A 24,462-nucleotide genomic window follows, 5' to 3' on the forward strand; every position below is an offset into this window, starting at 1 on the left:
TTCACTTGGAATTGCCTCTCGGAAAATTTCAAGTGGAGGCGTGTGAACAAATTGCTGGACTCTTGAGGTTCTCATTTTTGTCGTTCTGACATACATCAAATTTGAAAAGCTATTTAGTAGTTTTGAAAAGATTCAGAATTAATTAAAAACTTGAAATAATTTCAAGTAATTTAAGCGAAGTGTGTTAAATTTTTTTTTTAGAATTTCTAAATATATTTTAAAATTAATCGAACTTTTCTTACAATTTTTGAAAATCCTGCAAATTAAAAAAAATCCTTGAAATGTTCCATGTTCTTCTTTAATCATTTTTGAAGTCTCTTAAAATCTATTTTGAACTTTCTGTTACAATAATTTTTCAAAGTGAAAAATCATTTCCAATTTTCCTAAGAATCTTGAGAACATTTTTTATTGTTTTGAAGTCTTTCACAAATCTTAAAAAAATTCTAAATTTTTTGTTTGATATCTGCAAAAATGTAAATTTTATTTTAAATTCGGCTGTAAGTATATGAAATTATTTCAAATTCTAAATTTAATTCGAATCTTTTCAAAACTTCTAAATATCTCTTAAAATTGCTCTAATATTTCTACAAATAATAAGTGTTCTATTGTTATTTATAAATTCAAATTTAATTTTTTTTATATTTGCAGGATTTTCCAAATGTTATAGAAAAAATGTAATTTATTTTGAAATATATTTAAAAGTTCCGAAAGACATTCTAAAATTATTTTGAATTTGGAAAAATTTTTAACTTTAAAATTACTTAAAATAATATAATATTGAAAATTTTTAAAGTTCATTGCGAGATTCTTTAATTTAGACTATTGAAATTGTAAACGTGGATTTGTATTTTTGGAACTTAATATGAATTTTTGAACTCTATAATTGATCAGAGTTCTCAATTTTGCAGTTAATTTGCATTTCATTTAACATTGTTTAATTGAAAAGTGTTAGTACCTTCCGTTTGGTAAGTGTACATTTTTGAACATTTGAATACACCATTTTTGAATTGAAAAACATTTAAACTTCAATTTTAAAAGATAGGAATTGTTATGTTTTTCAATTTATGCTATTATTTAGCTTACAATGCGTAATTCAAAATTTTTTTACTGAAAAAATTTCCATTTCAACTTTTATTTTTAAGCTTACATTTTTAATTTTAAGAATTTTTTAATGCTTTCTTAAAGAGTCGTGCAAATAAAAAATAGAAGCCTCTAATGTTGAGAATTTTGGATAAAAAACATTTTTATTTGATAAATAAATATATTTTTTTTTTAATTTATCTGTACTTTAAGTAATAAAAAGTGAACAAAGACGATTTGACAAAACGGTTTTAAATCAGTTCAAAATTTAAGAATTTTCAGATTTTAACGTTAAAACTTAAACTGATTCAATTTGAAAGTCTTAGTCATTAAAAAAGTGTGAACATGTGACTGAAAGTTTATAAACTATTTTCAACTTAAAAATAACTTCATAATAATATATTCTTAATTAAAGGATTTTATTTAATTTAAAATATTGTTTCTGTCTAAAATATTCCATTTTTAACCCATGCAATTTTTAATTCTTAATTAAAAAAAAAAGATTAATTATTGAATATTTAGCAATATTTGAATTTTTATTTAAGACAAGTAAATTAAAACCAAATATTTAAAAGTAAAAAATCTTTAACTGAATTGTTTGGCATAAAAAGCCTGGAATAGTTAAAATTTCGAAGAGTTTTTAAACTTTGAACGTTACAATTTTAATTGTTGTGTTTGAAAAATGCTTAATTTATAAGTGAAAATTAAAAATTTTGAATAATTTACAAATGAACATATGTAGAAAACATTCGAGTAAGTTTGGGAGATATTTAGGAGTTTTAAAAATATAAAAAATTATTGTGCAAATTTTAGAAATTTTTTCTTAAAATCTTCTCGAATCTTTTTTGAAAATCTTGTTTAAATCTTTTAAAAACTTTTTAAATATTCTCTTAAAATAATTTTCCAGGAAATAGATAATATTTTACCAAAAGCATAAATTTGCAGCCTTAAAAAATTAAGTTTCACCCAAAATAAACGAATTTTTAACAAAATACATAAATTTTCAACTAAAAAGTTTAATTTTCTTCGAAACTATTAAATTTGCGATCCGCAAATACGAATTTTAAACCAAGAATTTTTCACGATTGTTGATTTTTCAAGAAAAGAATTCATTTTAAACAAAATAGTTGAATTTGAAGCAAAAGAATTAATTTTTAACCACAAAAAAAAACGAATTTTTAATTAAAATTATGAAAATTCGACCAAAAAATTAACTATTAAGAAAGTAGTTGAACTCTAAACCAGTGAGTGAAATTTTCAACCAAAAACATCAATTTTCAACTCACAAGGTACATTTTCTACAAAAAAAAACAAAGTTTCAAGAAAATACATCAATTTTCCACCAAATTGTTAAATTTGTAAGCCGAAATTATGCATTTTCTACAAAACAGTTGAATTTTCGACAAGAAAGTTAACTTTTATCCCAACAATTGCATTTTAAACCAAAAAAGTTAAATTTCTACAGAAAGAAATGAATTTTCAAACCAGAAGGATTCAAATTCAATCCAAACAGTTGCATTTTTAACCAAACAGATGAAATTTCTACCAAAATATATGAATTTTCGATGAAATAGATAATATTTTAACTTTTTAATTTTTAAATTTGAACGTTACAATTTTAATTGTTGTATTTGAAAAATGCTTAATTTGTAAGTGAAATTTTTTTATTTTCATGAAGTATTTACAAATGAACATTTTTAGAAAAAAATTTCAGTAATTTTAAGAGATATTTAGGAATTTTAAAAAGATTAAAAATTATCATGCAAATTTTAGAAAGTTTTCTTAAAATCTTCTAGAATCTTTTTTAAAAATTGTATTTTTAAATCTTTGAAAAACTTTTTAAATATTCTTTTAAAATAATGTTTCAAAAAGAAAAATTATTTTTAATTTTTCAATAAATCTTAAGAAAATGTTTTTATTCTTTTGAAGCCTTTCACAATTCTTGACAAGAATCTAATTTTTTTGTTTAAAATCTGCGAAAATCTACATTTTGTTTTATATTAGGCTATCATTTCAAGTTTTAAATTAAGTTTGAATCTTTTCAAAACTTCTACATATCTTTTAAAATTACTCAAATTTCGCCTACAAATAATAAATTTTCAATTGTTATTTATACATCCAAATTGTAAAGAAATTTTCTAAAATTTGCAGAATTTTCTTAAAATTTTACAAAAAATTCAATTAATTTTGATAGATATTTAGAATTTCTGAAAAAATTTCCAAAATAATTTTAAATTTAAAACAAATTTAAAACAACTTCTAGATTTCTCAAGGTTTTGAAATAAAATTTTAAAGCTTTCCAAGGATGTTAAAACTATTTGAAAAGAAAATAATTCAATTTCTAATTCTAGAAGTGTTCAGTTAATTATTTTTTCAATTTTTCAATATATAATGTTTCTAGCTTAAAATTCCTTAAAATTATATAATTTTGAAAATTTTAAAGTTCATTGAATGATTTTTTAATTTAGAGCATTGAAAATGATAACCTGGATTTACATTTTTTTATATTGAAAAAAGTTAGTACCTTTAATTTTATACGCGTAAATTATTGAGCATTTGAATACAAAACTTTTTAATCAAAAACTTACCTTTAAATTTTAAAAGTTCAAAATTTAACAGTTCCACTTTGAGTGCTTTCATTTGCAGATCAATTTTTATTACCTCAAGTGGACAATTTTTGAGCTTTATAGTTAAATTTTTTAAATTTCATTCACCGTGAAAAATGTTTGCGAACCGGGAAAAAAGCGGGAAATTAATTTAAAAACTAAGAATTTACTTTGGGTTTGTAGCAAATTTCAAGTTTTGATTATTTTAATAATTTTTGTCAATTTCGATAGAATTAAAACTGTTATTTAGAAGAAAGAAATTCAAAAAATCCGATCCAAGTCTAAATTTTTCACAATTTAAAAGTTCCTTCTTCCAAATTTTAGAAAAATGGTGTCCTTCAAGTAGTTTTTAGAGTAGAAGTAGTATTTCGAAGAGGAAATATTTCTGAATTATAATTTTTTTTTTAACTTTTGTTGGAAATTTACCTTTTTTTCTTGAAAATTCAACTACTTGCTTTGAAAAGATTAACTTTAAAAGCTTTGAAAAGCTTCTTTGTTAAAAATTAATTTTGTTGAAAGATGCTTCATTTTTATTTAAAATTAATCTTTTTTTAAAAAATGCAACTACTTTCTTGAAAATAAATTATTGAACTAAAAAATTAACTATTCCCCTAGAAAATTTAACTATTTTTTATGAAAATGCGATTTTCTGTTTGTTAAGAATTAGATTTTTAACGGAAAGTTCAACTGTTCTATTTTTTGTTGAAATTTAATATTTTTCGGGATTGAAATTCTTTTAATTTTTGTCAATTTAGAAAAGTGATTTCCACTTTATCTACAGTTGCAGGGTATATAAGTGAAAATAATTACATGTTTCATTTTAGGACAAAGTTTCGGTAAAGAAATATAATTTCACTTGGAACAGAGAATTTTTTTAAAAGAATTAAAACTGGGATTTAGAAGAAAGGAATTTAAAAAATCCGATCCAAGTCTAAATTTGTCACAATTTAAAAGTTCCTTCTTTCAAATTTTTAGAAAAAGGGTGTACTTCAAGTATTTTTTAAAGTAAACGTAGTATTTCGAAGAGGAAATATTTTTAAATTATAATATATATTTTTTAATTTTTCGTTTTAGTTTTTATTTTTTTTAAATTCAACTACTTGTGTTTCAAAGCTAAAGGCCTTTGTTAAAAATTAATTTTGTTGTTGGAAGATTCGTAATTTGAATTGAAAATTCATCTTTTTTAAAAAATGTAACTACTTTCTTGAAAATCAATTTGTTAACTACAAATTAAACTATTCCAATAGAAAATTTTACCATTTTTCTGAAAATACAATTTTTTTTTTGGTTAAGGATTACATTTTTATGGAAAATTCAACTATTCTATTTTTTGTTTCACTTTTATCTTTTTCTGGGTGAAATTTCAACTAATTGGTTGAAAATTGATATTTTATATTTAAAAATTAAACTATGTTTGTTTTAATTTATGTAATTTGTGGAAAATTTATCTTTTTGGTAGGTATAAAATTCAACTATTCCAGTTAAAGATTCGTCATTTTAGTTAAAAATTCATCTTTCAGGTTAAAAATAAATTTACTATGTTGAAAAATAAACTTTTTGTTTATAATTAATTTTTTTGGTTAAAAAAATGAGCTGTTTTATTGACAATTTGTTTCTTCTTATTTTCAAAATAATTTTTTTTCTTAAACTGAAAATACTAGTCCAGTTAAATATTTAATAATTTTAGCTAAAAATTAATTTTTTTGGTTGAACATTCATTTTTTGACAGAAAATTTAATTATTCAAGTTTATTTGAAAAATGATTTTCTGTTGAAAATCCATTTTTTTCTATTTAATAATTCAACTATTTGGTTGAAAATTTGTCTCCTTTGATTTAAAATTGAACTATTCCGTTAAAAATGATATATTTTGTTGAAAAATTGTGTTTTTTATAAAAAATTAATCTTATTCTTTAAAAATACATCTTTTTGCAGATTTAAAACAAATAATTTAGAAGCTTTTAAAGAATTGTAAAATACTTCAAAAGAATGAAAAACATTATCTTAAGATTCCCAGGAAAATTGAAAATGGCTTTTCATGTTGAAAAATTATTTTAAAAGAATATTTAAAAAGGTTTTAAAAGATTCACTAAATTGTCAAAAAAGAATCTGAAAGATTTTAAGATTTTTTTTTTTAATTTGCAGGATTTTCTAAAAATTGTAGGTAAAATTCGATAAATGTCTTTTAAAATATTTTTAAATATTCTCTTAAAATAATGTTTTTAAATGAAACATTTTCAATTTTCCTGGGAATCTTGAAAAAAGGTTTTTATACTTTTGAAGTTTTTCACACTTCTTGAAAAGCTTCTAAATTTTTCTTTTGAAATCTACATAAATATACAAAAAATTTTCTAAAAATAATAAGTGTTCAATTGTTAGTTATGCATCAAAATTTTAAGGAATTTTGCAGGATTTTTTGAAAATTGTAGGAAAAATTCAACTCATTTTAAAGGATATTTAGAAGTTCTGACAAAATAAAAAAAAAATTTGTAATTTGAAAATTTTGAAACAACCTCTAGATTTCTAAAGATTTTTAAATAAAATTTTGAAGCTTTCCGAGGATATTGAAACTATTTAAAATTAAAATAATTTATCTTCTAATTCAAATAGTTTACAGTTTACAAAAATTTATTTTTCAATGTTTAGTGTTTCTAGCTTAAAATTCCTTAAAATAATTTTTAAAAATTCTATATTTGGAAATTTACCTACATTTCATTTTAAATTGTTTAATTGAAAAGTGTTAGTACTTACCATTTTATATGTGTAAGTTATTGAGCAATTGAATACAAAACTTTTGAATTTTAAACTTTTAAACTTAAATTTTAAAAGTTTAAAATTCAAGAGTTTCTTTTTTATTACTTCAAATGGAAAAATGTTGAGCTTTATTTTTAATCTTGTATTATGTTGCTCTTTCAATATTTTTTTTAGTCATACAAATATTAAAGTTATGTAATGTATGTACTAAATAAAATTCACAAATTTAAAACTTTTTTAATACCATAAAGAATACGAAATAATATTAATAATCATAAAACATACAATTTCCAAATAACTATTTTTTTGTCACAAATTTTTGAATACCGAAATTTAAGTTTAAATTAAATTCTGAGAATTGAGAACAAAAAAATAAGTGTTATCAGTTTGTTTTAAAATTTATATAAATATAATTTTTATAAGAATCTTGAGAAAATTGAAAAAAAAACAGATTTTTAAATATTTTAGATGTATCAAAAAATAATTCAGAAGATTTTAAACAACTTTTTTTTTATTTTTTAGGATTGTCAAAATATTAAGAGAAAATACGAGTCTTTTTTAAAGATGTGTAGGGATTTTAGAAGTTTGGAAGAAATCAATAAATATTTAATAAATGTTCGGAAATATTTCCAAGGTTTAACAAATTTGAAATCTATTTAAAAAGTCTTATAATCCTAAAAATATTTCTGACTTGAATTTTTCTTTAAATTTTAACAAATTATTATAAATATAAAAATTTCCTTATAAAATTTTCAATTTTCCGAGGATGAGGAAAATATTTTTAAAATCTTTTACAGAATCTCTTTAATTCTAATAAATATTTCTTAAATTTACTCTATTTTTTATTTATTTTACCAAATAAAAACAATTTACTTTAAAATACTCTACACTCTTATTTGAAAATTTTGAAAATCGTTTGATATGTTTAAGATCCATTTTTGATTTTCTCTTAAAGTTTATTTTAAAAAATAAAAAATCTGCAAAATAAAAAAAATTGCCTTAAAATCTTTCAGATTCTTCTTTGACAATTTTTCAAATCTTTTAAAATGTTTTGAAATATTTTTAAATGGTCTCTTAACATTCATTTTTCGAAATAAAAAATTATTTTAATTTTTACTAGGAACCTAAACACATTTTTTTCATTTTCGTTGAAACTGAAACCTTACAAAATTCTTAAAAAATCTTTAAGAATTTTTTATTATTTTTTAATCGTTTCAAAACTTTTGGATGTCTTTTAAATTTACTAAAATTTTTTCTAAAATTATGTAATATGGCAAAATTGTACAATTTTGCTTTAAAATCTTCTGAGCTCCTTTTAACAATTTTAGGAAATAATTTAAGATGTGTTTTGTAATCTTTTTCAATTTTCTTTTAGAATTCTTTACGAAAAAAAGATATTAAAATTTTGCCATGAGTCTTATATGAACATTTTTTCATTTCCTTGACACCCTGAAAAAAAATCATTTTACCTAAAAACATTTTTAATCTTAAAAAATTAGAAAATATTTCTCCACGCATTTTGAAATAATAAAAACTTAAAATTATTCTTTTAAAATAAAACCGCAACCATTTAAAATTTTCCCAGAAATCTTGAAAAAAATGAAATCTTCTTAAATCTTTCATAATTATTAAAAAGCTTTTATTTTTTTTTCGAATTCTTCAAAATAAGTTCTTGTCCATAATTTAATGTTTCTTATCCGTTTAAAAATTAAGTAAGTTTACCAATTATAATCTGGTAGCGAAAGTTTAAGAACAGAATTATTTCTTATTATGAAACAATAATATACAATTAAAATTATTTATTTAGAAATTTTAATATACAAAGCTGATCGTGCAGAAAATTCGTAAATCAAAAATGTTATTTGGAATCTGAAGACCTCGAATGCGCCACCTGGTGACAGAATCGGAAAGCCTTGAGCGTAGGTAAATTTTGACGGTATAGGCGAATATACGAAAATAATTTTTCTAAAGGTTGTTACAGTATTTTTTTTACAGTGAAACCGGGAAAAAAATAAAAAGTGGTAAATAAAAAGTTACAAAGAAAATAAATCAATCTTTATCAATGGAATTTTCGCCACGAAAATCGAAGATCAAAGTGTTTGGTTGCTCTTATACTGCTCGAAAGCATGAAAATGTTCGGTTTTTCTGAAATATAAATAAACTCCTATTTAAAAAAATTATGAAAAATCTTATAGTACATTGACAGCATTTACTGATAGTATGACTAAAAATAAAACAGAATAAAGTAAAAAATGCATGAAATTGAAACGGATTTTCAAGCTTGTTGCACTAATAAAAAAGATTAAAGAAAAAGTTATAATTATCATCAAGTATTTATCGTTTTTATTCATCAATAATTTTTCAACAATCCGAGTGAAAATAATCAAAACAGGTTTTAAATAAAAATATTATTTTAGGTACAAGTATATCAACATAACCTCAAATCTGAAAAAAGTGACTGCTGATTTGCCATTTCAAGCTGATATAAATTAAATTTTGCATTGAAATGTCGATAGTTAATATTGCATTTTAAATGTTTATGAGGAGAAAAAAATTGAAGAATCTATTATTTAAACAAGAAGAGTTTTTAAATTCGAAGTTTGCAAACAAAATGCAATAATAGAAACTGAAGTTGCATTTTCCACCTCTTTTTCGCAAAATAGAAAGTGTCCTGCATGTAAAATTGTTTCTCCTTCTGCTAAGTTTTTACATGCCGGTGTGGATTTTGTGAAATCACAAAATTGAGTTATTGTTACTTTCATTTTTAAGGTTTAAGACTAATTTTCAATGTTTTTACATGAGTCTTATGAGACATCTACCTACTGTCGCCGGCCATATTGCTTTTGCCGCTAGTGGTGCCCTCAAGATTTCAGATCCCAATCAGGTCAAAATATCATCTGCTATGAAATTTATGATATATAAAGTTATTCGATGGAGTTGGTAAAATTCCCGATCAAAAAAAAATTTACTCTCATTTCCAAGATTAGAAAAAGCCCGCTTTTTTCCCAGTTTCCCGGTCCAGTAGCTACCCTGGAAAAAACACTTCAATTTACGACCTTAAATTTCTCATTTCCAGCAAAAAAAGCTACTAAACGTAGAAATCCCAAAAGAGGAAAGAAGGAAAATGTTGATAATAAGAAATTGTCAACTAATGAAACAATTTCAAATCTTCCTGCAAGGGCTCTCGTTTTTTCGGGAACGAAATTAATGCCCGTTGTGACACCCATGCCACAAATAGCTTCAAATATAGTAGTTAATCAGCACCAGTCCACAAATCCCTTTATCTTCAACAATGGTCAACAGAGCCAGATGATAGTTAATCAGCATTCCGCCACAAGTCCCATAATTTTGAGTAATACCCAGCAAAATCAAATGCTAATGAATCAGCATCAACATGCCAATTCGATCATTTTGAACAATGCTCAACAAAATCAAATGATCGTCGTCCATCCTCTGCAGACGAATCAAGTTCCAAACTCTGTTATTTCCCTGCAAAATCGAGCCGTTGTCACTGCTGTTCGAAATATTATTCCGAGTGTGCCGAAAATTTCCAGACTATCGAGTCTATCTAAACTTGCGAATGTACAAACTCTGCCGAAAGGTGTCACGCGAGATGATATAGCGAGCTTGAAAAGTATCGCTGATACTTCTCGAATAGGAGGCCATAAAGCAATTCTGCCGAAATCTGCATTCACAAAGGCAATAACTAAAACTACGATGACCTATAAAGTTCCTATTCCTGCGATTCGTAAGGAAAAAGTAGAGAAAATTGTTGAAACTAAAGAGATGGAACGAGAAGAACGATCAAAGGGAAAATCGTCGAAAACGAGGCAACAAAAAAGTTTTGAAAAGGAGAAAAATGAGGATGCAAGTGCCGATAAGGTTTCGTTAAAACGCTCAGCTTCATCTGATAAGACTAAAGAACCCGAAGACAAAAAGCGAAAGAAAGAAAATGCAGAGAATGAAAAATCTGTGCAGGTTAAAATAACGAGTATAGTCGAAATTCCCTCGTCCTGTAAAACAATAGGAAATATTAAACAGATGGTGGAAGATATAGAACGAGATTCAGAGAAAAAACAAAACGAAGTTCCTGCTTCCGCAGAAAATAGATCAGGTAATAAAAATATTGAATCAGATATGATTTCTATGACTATTGCTAATGTAAAGAGCGCAGATAGTTTAAAATCGAGTGGTGAACTTATAAAGGAAACATCAGAAATAGAAAATAAAAGTAAAACAGGAAATCAGTCTCAGAATCTGGAAGAGTCAGTAGAACCTAGTAATCATGCTTCCATTTTGGAAGAGGCTATCAATATTACTGCGGAAGTTCTTGCAGTAAAGGAAACTACTTCATCGCTCTCTGAGTCATCAATGAAAGCAGTTGATGATCAAACAATAGAAGAAGCAATAATAACGGAAAGGTCGAATGAAGTATGTGATCTTGATGCAGGATTTGGAAATCTTTTGCAAAATACAGTTGAGTCTGGAATCTCCGACGAAGGAGCAGCAACAGACAATAAAATTTTGTTGAACCTTGACACGAACATAACAACGACTATGGAATTGGTATCAAATGAATCTGTAAATCCTGATCCACCTACTTCCGAATCATTGCCTTTACCGAAACAAAATGAAACATTAAGAGAATCTCCTGAAACGTCTAAAGAAGAGGAATTAAAAACTCTCTCCTACAATTCAAGCAACGGATTCATCCCAATAAGTAGCAAATCAGAAACACTTCATGCTGATTTATCGAATGACATTTTCGCTTCTCTTCAAGTTCCTTCCAGCTCCCACAATCCGGAATCAATATCACCAACGGCCGCTTTCTTGATGGCATTCCCCTTAGTGTCTTCCCTGAGTGGAAAAACGGAAGTATTGGAAGAGGAAATGAAAGAAGATTTTAAATATCAAAGTCAGACTCCTCCAATGTTGTTACAAATCGGTGCAATGGAGCCAAATAGTTTTAAAATTAAGTCTTCACTAGAAAACATTTCAGAAAGTGTTAAAGTGAAAAAAACAGAAGAAAAGTCTTCAGTTGAAACAATGAAACCGCTTCCAAAAACGATTGATACTGAAACTCTTAAAGAACCTTTCAAAATACCTAGTATTATCGATCATTTAGCAACGAGGACACTTACAGATGTTGCTAATTCCTTTCCTGAAAATACTATTACAAATATATCATCTGCAACTGTTAGCTCTGCGGATATCATCAATAATTCTAATCCAATGGTGAATATAAACGAATCGTCACTAATAAGCGATGTTTCCGCGAGTGAAAAAAATGACTATGCCAATCAAGTTAAACCCCAGTCCAATTTAAATTATTCGGCAACCCCGAAAAGCGATATTTTGACAACTAGTAGTTGCACAACTTTATCCACTTCAGCCAAAGGTTTAAATTCTACAAAATACGATTCTACTCCTCGGTATTTAGTGTCTCAAGTGAGCCAAACAGAATCTACCAAAGACAGTTCTATTCGAAATCCTCATTACGAATTTCAATCGGATGTGACAACTTCAAACGCAAGTGCATTCAATCCAAGCGAACCAGAAGAATCATTTATGACAAGTAATAAAGTTGCAATTTTCTCAAGTGCTTCCGAAGTCACAGAAAGAATTCCTCCTGTAGAGAAGCTGCAAACTTTAACAAGTTCTCTGGAACAAAAGGATAAAATGGAAACTCAAAGTCTGAACTCGCTGAATCAAATTTCTCAGAGTTCACAACATGTTCAGAAAATTACAGAAGCGATACAGATAAATCTTGAATCCTACAACACAAGAGATTCAGACACTTTCAATACAATGTTGGCACAAAGTTGCCCCTCGAAAATCACTCATCCAATTACTGCAAATCAAGCCGGGAAGATCCTGCCAACCCTCGCGGGTTCCCAAAACACTAATAATCGAGAGAATCATAATTGCAAATCTGCGATTTACAATCCAACATCAATTTCATTTGACACTCGTTCAATTTATCACTCAAGTGCAGAACCTTTCTCTAACTCTTCCGAAAATCATAGAATTTGTGCTCTTGGCAAGGTAATGTCCACAATTCAATCTGAAACGCCAAGCCAAAAATCGTCAAACGAAATGTATTCAACCAAAAAGGTGGAAACGAATCAGCTAGAGCAGAATGTTTCATACGAATGTAGTGATAAGAGCAAGAATACATTGCTTGATACGAAGAAAACAAATCCAAACAATACTGAGCCTGATATAAGAAATAATATTTATCAGAGAAAGGAAGAGCCATCTCCTTACATTATTCCGTATGAAAAGAGTGGTAAGAAAATGGTTACGAGTGAAGCTAACATTCTGAATGATAAAGTTACTTCCATTCCAAACTCGTATCCTCAGCAGCAACAATCATTCATTGCGACCTCGAATTACGAAGAGAGTGCTCTTTCTAGAACTCAGTCGACTACAACAGTTGCACACAATACTTCCAATTTCAGTATTCTCTCCTGGACAACTTTCTCACCCGCCAGTGGTGGTAATAATCAATTTGAACAAGGAAACCAGTCGGAAACTAGCCAAAAAACGATTTGCGAGAACTTTAATTATCTGCCTATCCACAAGGAAGGTTTCGCAAACACTATACCTGCCCCTCCCTATCCAGAACTACAGTCTTCTGGTTTTGATAAATCAAGAGCAAAACAGTCGCTAGAGATGCAGAAACGATCCTATCTAGATGCCTCGAAATCTCGAAATGTTAGATCGATTCCTGTATCTCAAAAACAGAGTCGATCGCAGACTCAATCACAAATTCAGCCACAAAGTCAGTCACAAAATCAGAATCCGGTGCCAAATAGCGAGTACAAGTATGAAAGTGATAAGAATAAAATCAAATACTCTGCAGATCTTGACTACATTCAGAATAATTACGGAGGTATTGATACACGACAACAACAACATGGATCGAAAGCTCTTTCTCAAACAATACCTCCACCCAAGCAAGACAAAACAAATTACATGATGCCCGACTATGGAATTCAGACCCACTTTGATCCAGAATCTCAGCAAACAAGATACAACGCTGAGATTTACAATTCGAATTTTAAGTACGTGGAGAAGCCGCAACATCAACAAAAATATCAACCTTCTAGCCAGGCGAATATTCTCCATGATAACACGAGCTACAATTCTGGTAATAAACAGGGACAGCAGCAACAACAGAGTTCTATTAAAGCAAAGCCTCAACATCAGCAGCTTCAGCAACAGCACCCTGTGCGCGCCCCTGTAAATTGGATGATGACACCAGAGATTAAACACAACTCGAATATCACGGACATTATTCTACCACCCATTGGAAAAGAATTAGACTTTTGTCAAAACAATCTCTTTTCGCAAACTCCCACCTACAATCAGAGCACGTCGAATCAATTTTATAATAACTATGATGTCACTCCTCATGGTTTTCCCAATTTACCAGTTCTGCCGAGTGATCCGAAAAGAGCTATGGAACCGACCTTCTATCCCGAAGAACAACCATTCTCCTGGTCTCCAACCAAAAATATAGCTCAGAATGTTGAACAGAATCAGGCTCTGAAGTCTATCGATCATCAAGTCGTTCCCTCAACTCTCCCGACGCTGGTGGGCGATCTAGCGTTGGGAACCAACCTTCCGGACAAGCAGAACTTCCTCTTTGGTCAGATGCCCATCAGAGGTTCGAATAATGAACAGACCAAAGACCCTTCGAAGGAGAAAGAACCTGGCAGAGAGTTCCAAACTATGCTAAACACACAAAATGTTCAGCATGCTGCTCAAGGCATGTCCTTTTTGTCAGTCAGCCAACTTGTCGAACACGAAAAAGCTGAAAAGAGTCAACACCCTCTACACAATCAGCAACAGCAACCGAGAAAGCATCAAAGAAAGAGTAATACCAGTCCCAGGAATAGTGCTAAACGACAAATAGATATAAGAAAGCAGCCTCCTAATGAACAACTCCAACGACACGAGGAACACAAACCCACCAGCTTCGCTGATCAGAATTACCAACAGCAACCCAAGTACCAGCAAAACGACAATCACTGGCGAAGTAGAAACTGCAAGAGTAATTATACAGCCGAGGCTTTAATTAGCACTAATAACAGTGTCGATACTAGCAATCACGACAAGAATTCTGCAAAATATGCAAACTATGGGCAAAACAAATTCCCTGGTAGCCTATCTTCCACTGATCCAATGATGCCGATCAACTACTTTCCGAGTGTTGATGACACGAGTGGATATGGACAAGTAAACCAGAATTTTAATCACTCCTACGGTTACTCTTCAAATGCCAACATCTATCCGACGACTAATTTCATCACCAGTATTTCTAATACGCCAACAAATTATATGATGTCTCTCCATGAGAACTCGGACTATCTGGAAGCCAATAATTTCCTACTGCCACCTACGAGCTCGAATATAACGACACCAGCTCTCGCAAACATGAGTTCTAATTCGAAGAATCATCAGCATATTGCCGTTAGCAAGCATCAGAATTGTGATAAACGATTGTACCCGTCAGTGCAGAAAAAAGGGAAGCGCAAGACTGATGGGACTGTACAGAATTTTGAGTTTCCTCTTTCGGGTATAACTTCGCCGTTGGATGAGTATCATCATACAACCCATTTTCTTCCACCTCATGCTAATCCTCTCTATCAGAATCATCCGCAAGCCAATGTTTATCCGAAGGCGATGAATGCATTAGCTCCACCGCCTCCACCGTTGCCTCCAGCACCTCCGCCGTCTCCGGCACCATCATCGTCGCTTCCACCGCCGATTGTCTCCGGAAGTCAAGGAATTCCTTCGACTGGGATCCCTTCCAGCAATCCGATGGCCATGGGCCATCATCCTTCGGGAACGAGTCTTATCAACTTCAATCTCAGCACAATCTTTCCTGAGATGAATGATAAGGTCAGTTTTTCTTTCAATCAAAAACGTTTAAGTTTTAATCGTTAAAGTGCACTGTGGGTGTCGGATACCCCAAGAAATTGTCAAACTCTTATAAACCATACTTAATTCGAAAACATTGATCAAGTGTCGCCATCTAGCTTTAATTGGAAACACTAACTGTAAGTAAAGTCGTTTAGTGTACTGCGTCAAGCGTCAGTCTGCTAGCAACTACTGCTGAAAGTGGAGGTAAAAAAATTGTGGGGTGCAAATAAATATCTTTTTTGAAAGCACCCATGTTGCAATTTTTTTATGAAAGTACACTATTTCAAAAGTATAGTCATAAATTTTCAGGTTAAAATAATTAAAATTGCGTGAGTTATAAATTTTTAAGTAAAAAACACATTTTTTCACTTTTTTTCAATAATTTTGTTAACAAAATTAAAATAAGTAAATGGCTATGAAAAATAACTCTACCTTATAAAATATACCTTAAACTATATCGGGTAATTTTATTGTGACAAAATATTCAAAAGGGGTTAACCAATGCATGTTTAAATACGCTGGGGTCTGTAACACCCACGATGCACTTTAAAGTGATTTTTACCAGATATGCATTTATTGTGAAATACTCTTTCCTACTATTTTCGGGTATGGTCTAAACGATGCAATGGTTTAAAAACGTAAAATATTGATTTTCAATTAATAATTAAAAATTTTTTTTAAATGCTTTTTTTCAAGCATTTTTTTCAAACAAAAAATAGAGGGGAAGGAATTTGTTGTGTCGCAAATATACACAAAATGTCTGAACTTTTCAAATTTGTTGAGTTTTTTTATCTACGATTTTTTAAAACAAAATGGCGGCCATGAAACGAAAACCAAAAATTTGAAATTTCGTTTTATCTATATTTTTTAAAATCTTTTTTCGTTCAAATCATATAAAGATCATACAAAATCAATACAATCAAAATCAATAGAAAAATCCTTTTTGATTTCAAATTCATCTCTTTTGTTAAAAATTCATCTTTTTGAGTTAAAAATTCAACTCCTTTCGTAGAACATTAAATTTGTGGTCAAATTTCATATTTTATTGCTAATAAATCAACTGCAATCTTTTTTGGATGAACAATGTTCTGAATTTTTTTTTCTATTTAAAAATTAATCCTTCTTTAATAGAAATATTGCATCTTTCTTGGATAAAAAATGCAATTTTTTTGTGGAAAACTCAAGTATTTCCTAAAATTGTACAGTTTTTGTTTAAAATTCGTATTTTTATATTGAAAATTCAATTGAAATCTGTTTGGAGATAAATTCAACTTTTTTTTGTTGAAAATCTGTCTTTTTGAATTAAACATGCACCTGTTTTAGTAGAATTTTCATTTTTCTTGAATAAAAATGCAATTGTTCGGTTTAAAATTCAACTATTTTTTTAAGTTTGTTTTTTTATTTTAAAATTCACCTGATTTAGCATAAATTACGTTTTTTTCTGGATAAGAAAAGAACTGTTTGGTTGAGAATTCAAGTATCTCCTAGAAAATGTACTTTTTGTTTAAAATTGCAAATTTTTATTTCGAAAAGTCAATTGAAATATTTTTATATGAAAATTTAATTATTGTTGTTGAAATTTTGTCTGATTTAAAAATACACCTGTTTTAGTAGAATTTTCATTTTTCTTGAATAAAAATGCAATTATTCGGTTGACAATTCAACTATTTTTTTAAAGTTGGTTTTTTTTATTTTATAATACACCTGCTTTAGCAGAAATTATGCCTTTCTTGGATAAAAAAGCAACTGTTTGATTGAAAATTCAACAATTTTGTTGAAGTCATACTTTTTGCTTGAAAATTCTGATGTTTTGTTGAAAATGTAACTATTTCGTAAAAAAATTACTTTTTCTTTAAATTTAATATTTTCGCGTTAAAAAGAGAATTTAAATCTTTTTTGGATAAAAGTTTAACTTAAAAAAATGGTCTTTTTATTAAAAAAGTCATCCTTTTTGTTTGAAAAAAATTTTTTTTATTCGTATAAAATTATTCCTTGTTTCAAAATTCATATTTTGATCATGAAAAGTCAACTGAAATGGGTAGTAAACTATTTCATTTGAAAGAATTTTGTTTAATCACTTTGTTAAGAAATCATTGTTTTTTTTCTAGATTTATATTTTTAGTTTAAAAGTTTTTAAGATTAATCATTTTCAGTTTAAAATTCTCCTTTTTTTAGTAAAAAAATCATTTTCTTGTTTTAAAATTTCATTTTTGTCGGGTAAAAATTCATCAGTTTCGTGTGAAATTAATTTTTTATTGAAAAGGCATATTTTCGTTTTAAAGTTCAATTTTTGTAGAGGAAATTCGTCTTTTTGTTTAAAATGACGTCTTTCTCGGATCATTCTTTTTTTTTAAATTCGTCTTTTTGACTTGAACATTCAATTTTGTTTTCATAGAAACTTATTTGATGTTTAAAAATTCATATTTTGATCATGAAAAGTCAACTGAAATTGTTTTTTATTTTTTTAAAGAAAACTCATCTATTTTCTTGAAAATTTATTTTTTCATTTAAAAAATTCATGTTTTAGTAGAATTTGTTTTTAACTGAAAATGCAACTTTTTCGTTAAAAATTCTTCTTCTTTGGTTGGATATTCAACTATTTCATTTGAATGATTTTTTTTTGAATCACTTTGTTAAAAGAATAATTTTTTTTAAAAATTTATATTTTTAGTTGAAAATTGATCTCTTTGGCTGAAAGTTTAACTGCTTTGTTAAAAATTAATCTTTTTTAAATGAAAATCCCACTACTCGTGTCAAATTTAACTACATTATTAAAAATTTATATTTTTGATTAAGCGCTTATGTCTCTGGTTGCAAATTTAACAGATTAGTAGAAAAGCATTTTTTGGTTTGTAATTAATTTTTTAACTCAAAATGTAACTAATCAATTTTTTTAAGATTGATATGTTTTAGTTGAAAATTCTCGTTTTTTGTTAAGAAAATAATTTTCTTGTATTAAGATTTCATTCTTATCGAGTAAAAATGCATCAGTTTCGTAAAAAATTAATTTGTTGCTGAAAAGGCATATTTCTCATTTGAAAGTTCAATTTTTTTAGAGAAAATTCGTCTTTTTGGTTTTACGGATTCAACTAAGAATGTCTATTCGATGACTCCTTTCTACGTTGCTTTGTAAATTTACAAGAACTATTCATTATTTAAACAATTTTAATGGAACAATTAAAATTTTGGCCTTTATCCTACGAATCAATTTTTTTTAATTCACCGAAGAATTTCTACCTGATGACTCTTTTCTATGTTGCTTTGTAAATTAACAAGAACTGTTAATTTTTGAAAGAATTTCAATTGAAAAAATAAGAATTTGATTTTCTTTCTACGAGTAGGCTTCATTTTTTACAATAATTAACTAAGGATATCTTTTCGATGATTTTTTTCTCTGATGCTTTGAAAATCTACAATTATTAATTATTTAAAAAATGTTTACCAACATATTTATAGCTAGACTATTTTTCAAAAAAGAGACATAATTTGCTTACGGAATGAACTAAAAATGTCTTTCGCTGATCATTTTCCACGTTACTTTGTAAATTTATAATAATTATTAATCATTTAAACAATTTTCATAAACATATTGAGAGTTGGGGTATTATTCAAATTTGTTTACGAAGTTAACTAAGATAGTCTTTGAGATGACTCATTTCTACGCTATTTGTTAAATTTACCAAAATTATTCATTATTAATTATTAAAAGAAGTTTTATGAAAAGTTTAGAATTTGGCTATTTTTTAACGAATATGGGCAGTTTTTTTTACTAAGGTTTAGTTACAATGCAGCTATAAAGGAGTTTGCTCGAAGTACTTACATTTGCCTAACATTTGGTCAAATGAGAGGAAAACTGCAGAAAACCCCGAGTTTAGTCGGGTTTTCAAAATTCGAGTACACAACCCGGCCTTTCGTCGAATATAGTACCCATGTGAAGTCGTGTATAAATAGAAGTTATTAAAATAAAAATGATTATCGTGACTTCATTTTTTTTTTAATAAAATCTTTTTCAGTTTTAATATCAGCTATTATTTTTTCGTAGAGAATTCTTTTTTTTTGTTGAAAATTCAACTGATTCAAGTAACCAATTAAAACTTGGATTACTAGGTCAGTCTTTTCTTTTAAATTCGTCTCTCTTGGTGAATTCGTTTTTTCTAAATGTCTCTTTTGATGAATTCGGTTTTTTACATTTCAATCTTTTTCAGTTTTAGTACCAACTATTATGTTTTCGTGGAGGATTCCTCTTTTTTGATTGAAGATTCAAGTAATTGGTTCAAAGTTAAACTACTTTGTTGCAAATCATTTTGTTGTTGTTGAAAATGTAACCACTTTGTTGAATATTCGTCTTTGTAGGCAAAAAATTAAGCTTCTTGGTTTAAAATTCATTTATATTTGGAAATTCATATCCTCGGATTAAGAAATTAAATTATGTTATAGAAAATACGTCTCTTTTGGAAAATATTACATTTTTTTGTTGTTGAAAATACTACTCGTTAAAAATTAATATTTTTTGGATGAATTCAACTGTTCATGATTCAAAATAAAAGTCTTTTTGGATTGAAATATCAACTACATTAAATTTTTCATTAAGATCTCACCTTTTTTATTTGAAAATTAAACTGTTTGGTTGAAGATTACATTTTTTATTGAAATTTTGATTTGACACATCTGAATTTTTCTGAAATCTTTTGTATTTTCTCAAGAATCTTAGAAAAAGTATATTCGTATAACCATAAAAACAAATAAATCAAAATATACAGGGTTATTCGAAGTTTTAAATTTTTATTCTTTAAATATATAATTAAATATTTTAATATAAATTAAAGTCAAAATTTGTTAGTCTTGTATATTTTTCGAGTCAACGAAGATCAGATAAATTCAGTTTTTTTTTATTGACGCCAGTATGTATATTTTTGTTTACAGAATTGTTATAAGTCTTCTGCAAACGATATTCCACCAGGATTGGTGCAGTCTTCCAGCCACGCGCCTACAAGTTACCCCCAGCGATCTAGTTACACAAATTCTCTGGTTCATATGACACAGGTAATTATTTATTTATCAATTTCTATTTTAGAAAATTGAACAACGAAAATAAGACAATTCCAAAAAGTTAAAAATGGAACATTTTTAGATTCTATTTTTGAAAATCGGATCATTTTAAATTCAAAGGAATTAAAATTTTAGATATTAATTATAATTAAAAGCGTTCAAAAATGTAAATAATTGAACATTGAAAACCTTTGAATTTAAATCAATTTGAATTCAAAGTAATTAAAATTTGACCATTTGAAACTGTAAACTTAATTGAATCTTGCAAAGTCAAAGCTTCTGAATCCTTATTCTAAAAAAAAGTTAAAAATAAATAGTGATTTTAAATAAAAAATATTATAAATAGAAACATTTCTACTCCGTAGCGTTGAAACTTAACCGAATCTGAATTTCATTTAAAACTGAAAAAATAGCCACCCAAAATTGTGATATTAAAACATTTTTATATTCAGTTTTTAAAAATTTCAATTATTTGAAGGAAATTTAGATCGTTTAAAAATTAATAATCTTTAGATTTTTAATGATACTTTCCGAAATTCCGCCATTTAAATTTTAATTACAAAACTAAAACTTATGAAAGAGAAAAATTGAAAATTTCAAATTGTTAAATTTTTTACCCTTCCTTCAATAATTCTTGAAAATTTCCAATTTCTTAATTTAAAACGATTCATTTTTTTAAATCTTCAACTACGAATCCGACAATTTTAAGATATTAAATTACAAATTACAATTAAAAAAAAAACAATACGAGAAAGATTGCTCTAATCGAAATTTTTTTATATTTACACCTAAAATAATTAAATTTCAAACTGTCTATCAAGACTTTTAATCTTAAATTTATCCAAAAATTAATTTAAGATAAAACTTATTAACAAATATGATTTCTGTTAAAAAAATGTTAACAAAAATCATCATTAAGATTCCCAATTTTCAACAAAATTTAGGTTATTTTATTGCCTTACATCGGAAATGGGAATTTTTAATTATAAATTATTAGATTATAAAGAGAAAAACTTTTTAACTATTTACATTTTACGCTTCTATTAATGTTTTTTACCGGAAATTTACATTCTTAAACAAAAATCATTAGATTTGGATAGTTCATAATTTTTTTACTATTTTCGGTAACACTTGCGTTTTTCTTCGGAAAACCGTATTTTTAATTTTTTCAAAAAATATTTAAAAACAAAAAACTGGATTTCGAAGAAGATTTACAATTTTTAACAACTTTAGTTTATTAGAATTAAATTCAATGACTTATTTAAAATAATAAAATATATTTAAAAAACTATATTTATAATATTTTAAAGATTCGGATTATTTTTAGCGTTTTTCGTCGGAAAAACTTTGGTTTTAAACAATTTAAAATATACAAAAATTGTACCTTTAATTTTTAACTGTTGTAAAGTAAACTGTTTGAAAATTATGAGAATTGAAAATTTCACTTTGAACTGTTGCAAACTTAAGAAAAAATCGAATTTCGTGTTTAAAAAAAAATGTTACAAATGTAATATTTGCATAATTTTACATGAAAATCTAATAAATAAACATCATTATATTTTGAACAAGATTTATAATCTTTTAAGAGATTTGGATTATTTTAGTGTTTTGAGTCGAATAAATTTCAACTATAAACAATTAAACAAATGCGAAAATTGTACATTTAATTTTTAACTGTTGTAAATTCAACTTATTTTCTTGACTTCACAGCAGTTTAAAATTTAATTGTTGAAAATTATACTCTTGAAAAATGATGAGAATTGAAGATTTCATTTTGAACTGTTGAAAAATGAAGAAAAAAACGAATTTTGTATTAAAGTAAAATGTTAAAAGTATAATATTTAACATAATTTTACATGAGAATTGAATAAATAAACATTTCAATCCAGACATTTTTTTCGAAAATAATGTAATAATAATCAAACAATTTTTTGTTACGTAATTTTAGTGTTTTCGTCTAAAATTGTTATTTTTAAAACAAAAATGCAATGGTTTGATTGTCTATTTATTGCAAAAAAAATATTCAGGGTGGCCGGTCAATGAAATTTGAAAAATCGAACTCTATTCTAAACATTTTTCCATTTAAAGCAATAAACAAAATATTAAATTTAGACGTATAAAATGGAAGGTACTAACACTTTTCAATTGAAAATTTTTTAATGAAATACAGATAAACTGCGAAATTTAGAACTTTTATAAATTATAGAGTTCAAAGATTCAGATTAAATTCCAAAATTATAAATCCGCGGTAACATTTTCAATACTCAAATTTAAAGGATAAAGCAATGAACTTTCAAGAATTTTCCAAATTATATTTTTTAATGTAATTTTAAGCTAGACAAATTAAAAAATGAAAAAACAACATTTTTTATCTTAAAAATTTCAAATCATTGTTGGAATTTTTTCGAAATGTTTAAATATATTTTCTAATGAATTGAATTTTTCCTTCAACTTTTAGAAAATCCTGCAAATTAAAAAAAAAAATCCTTAAAAACCGAATTTAAAACAAGATGCAGATTTTCGCAGATTTCAGCCAACAAATTTAGAAACTTTTTAAGAATTATCAAAGGCTTAAAAAGATTAAAACATTTTCTTAAGATTCCTAGGTTAATTGAAAATTATTTTTGATGTTGAAAAATTATTGTAACAGAAAATTTAAAAAGATTTAAAAAACTACAAAATATCTCTTGAAATCACTTAAAATTTGTTTAAAAATAATAAACAGTGAAATTTGTAATGGTTAAGGAAACTAATAAAAATAATGTATTAATTAATTTACTCAATTTAATATAAAAAAATATATAAAGACCTAAAACTTTGAATTAAAAATATTTTATTGACGAATCATTAAAATTGTTATTTAAAAATAAAATTCGGAATAAATTATATTATATTAATCTCAATTTGAATTAAGACTTTCGAATTCAAACAGTTACAATCAGGAAATTCTCAAATTTTGAACGGTTTTAGAATCGTTTTGTCAAATCAATTATTGTTCAGTTTTTTTTATACTTTATTTATTTACAAAACTGTTGAAATAAAAATTGGGCAAATTTTTCTTCCTAAAATTCGTAAAATTCCCGGTCAAGAAATAAATTCCCGGTTATCTCCCGGTCCAGCGGCCACCCTGAATATTATATATAAATGCTGAAGTTAAGATATCAATTTTCATCAATTATAAAAAAGGTTGCATATGTTTTCTATTATTTTTTATAATAAATACTTTGAAATAATTACAAATTGTATTTTTTAAATATTTTTTTTCCAGGTTTCTGAGGCAATGCAGTTCACCAGTGATGTTCCACGGCCTCCGTTATCAGGTGTCGTTCATTACAAAAATCCTTGACGAACAACTCAAAAGTTTCGAAATTGTAGAACCAAAAAAAACTATGAATCTTACACACGCTGAAAACACAATGGTGCTCAATGCTTGTATAAATGTACATAATGAAATAATTAATTTAATACTGTTATTAAAAATAATGTTATATGACTGCAGAAATTATATTTCTTTTTTACATAAACACCTAATCAATAATCGATGATACATTTTTAACCAAATAGTTGAATTTATATCAGAAAGACGATTTTTTTAATCAAATAAATAAACTTTTAACCAAATAGGATGAATTTTCTACCAACCTATACGAATTTTCAATCATTACATACACTTTCAAATTTTATTTGATCAATTTTTAGTCTATATTTTTTTGTTTCTAAAAATTTTGAACTGAATAGTTGAATTTTTAACTAAAAATGATGTAATGTCATTTTTATTGAGGAGAATTAATTTCTAATACAAAAAACGAATTTTATACAAAATAGTTAAATTGTCTACCAAATTGTGAAATTTTTAAGTCAAAAATACTATTTCTTTATCAAACATTCGAACTTTCAATTCGACATTATAAATTTTCATCAAAAAAATTATTTCACAAACGTTCATTTGAATTTTTAAGAAAATAGATCAATTTTCAGTAAAAAAAATATTTTTCCCCCCAAAAAACGATAGTTTTAACTAAAATAACAAAATTTTATTCAGA

At 26.6% G+C, this 24,462-nt stretch overlaps 1 protein-coding gene across 1 annotated transcript in view; it reads left to right on the plus strand.

Moving 5' to 3' along the window:
* LOC117174103 (mucin-4-like) overlaps positions 1-23,917 on the plus strand; it is a 42,214-nt gene extending 18,297 nt beyond the window's left edge. The window contains exons 5-7 of the mRNA XM_033362852.1: positions 9,516-15,349; positions 20,294-20,413; positions 23,688-23,917. Of these exons, the coding sequence (XP_033218743.1) occupies positions 9,516-15,349; positions 20,294-20,413; positions 23,688-23,765 (6,032 nt within the window). The 3' untranslated portion in view covers positions 23,766-23,917. The remainder of the gene's footprint in view (positions 1-9,515; positions 15,350-20,293; positions 20,414-23,687) is intronic.
* Positions 23,918-24,462: the final 545 nt, after the last annotated feature.

The sequence above is a fragment of the Belonocnema kinseyi genome, chromosome 6, assembly GCF_010883055.1.
Source record: "Belonocnema kinseyi isolate 2016_QV_RU_SX_M_011 chromosome 6, B_treatae_v1, whole genome shotgun sequence".
NCBI lineage: Eukaryota > Metazoa > Arthropoda > Insecta > Hymenoptera > Cynipidae > Belonocnema > Belonocnema kinseyi.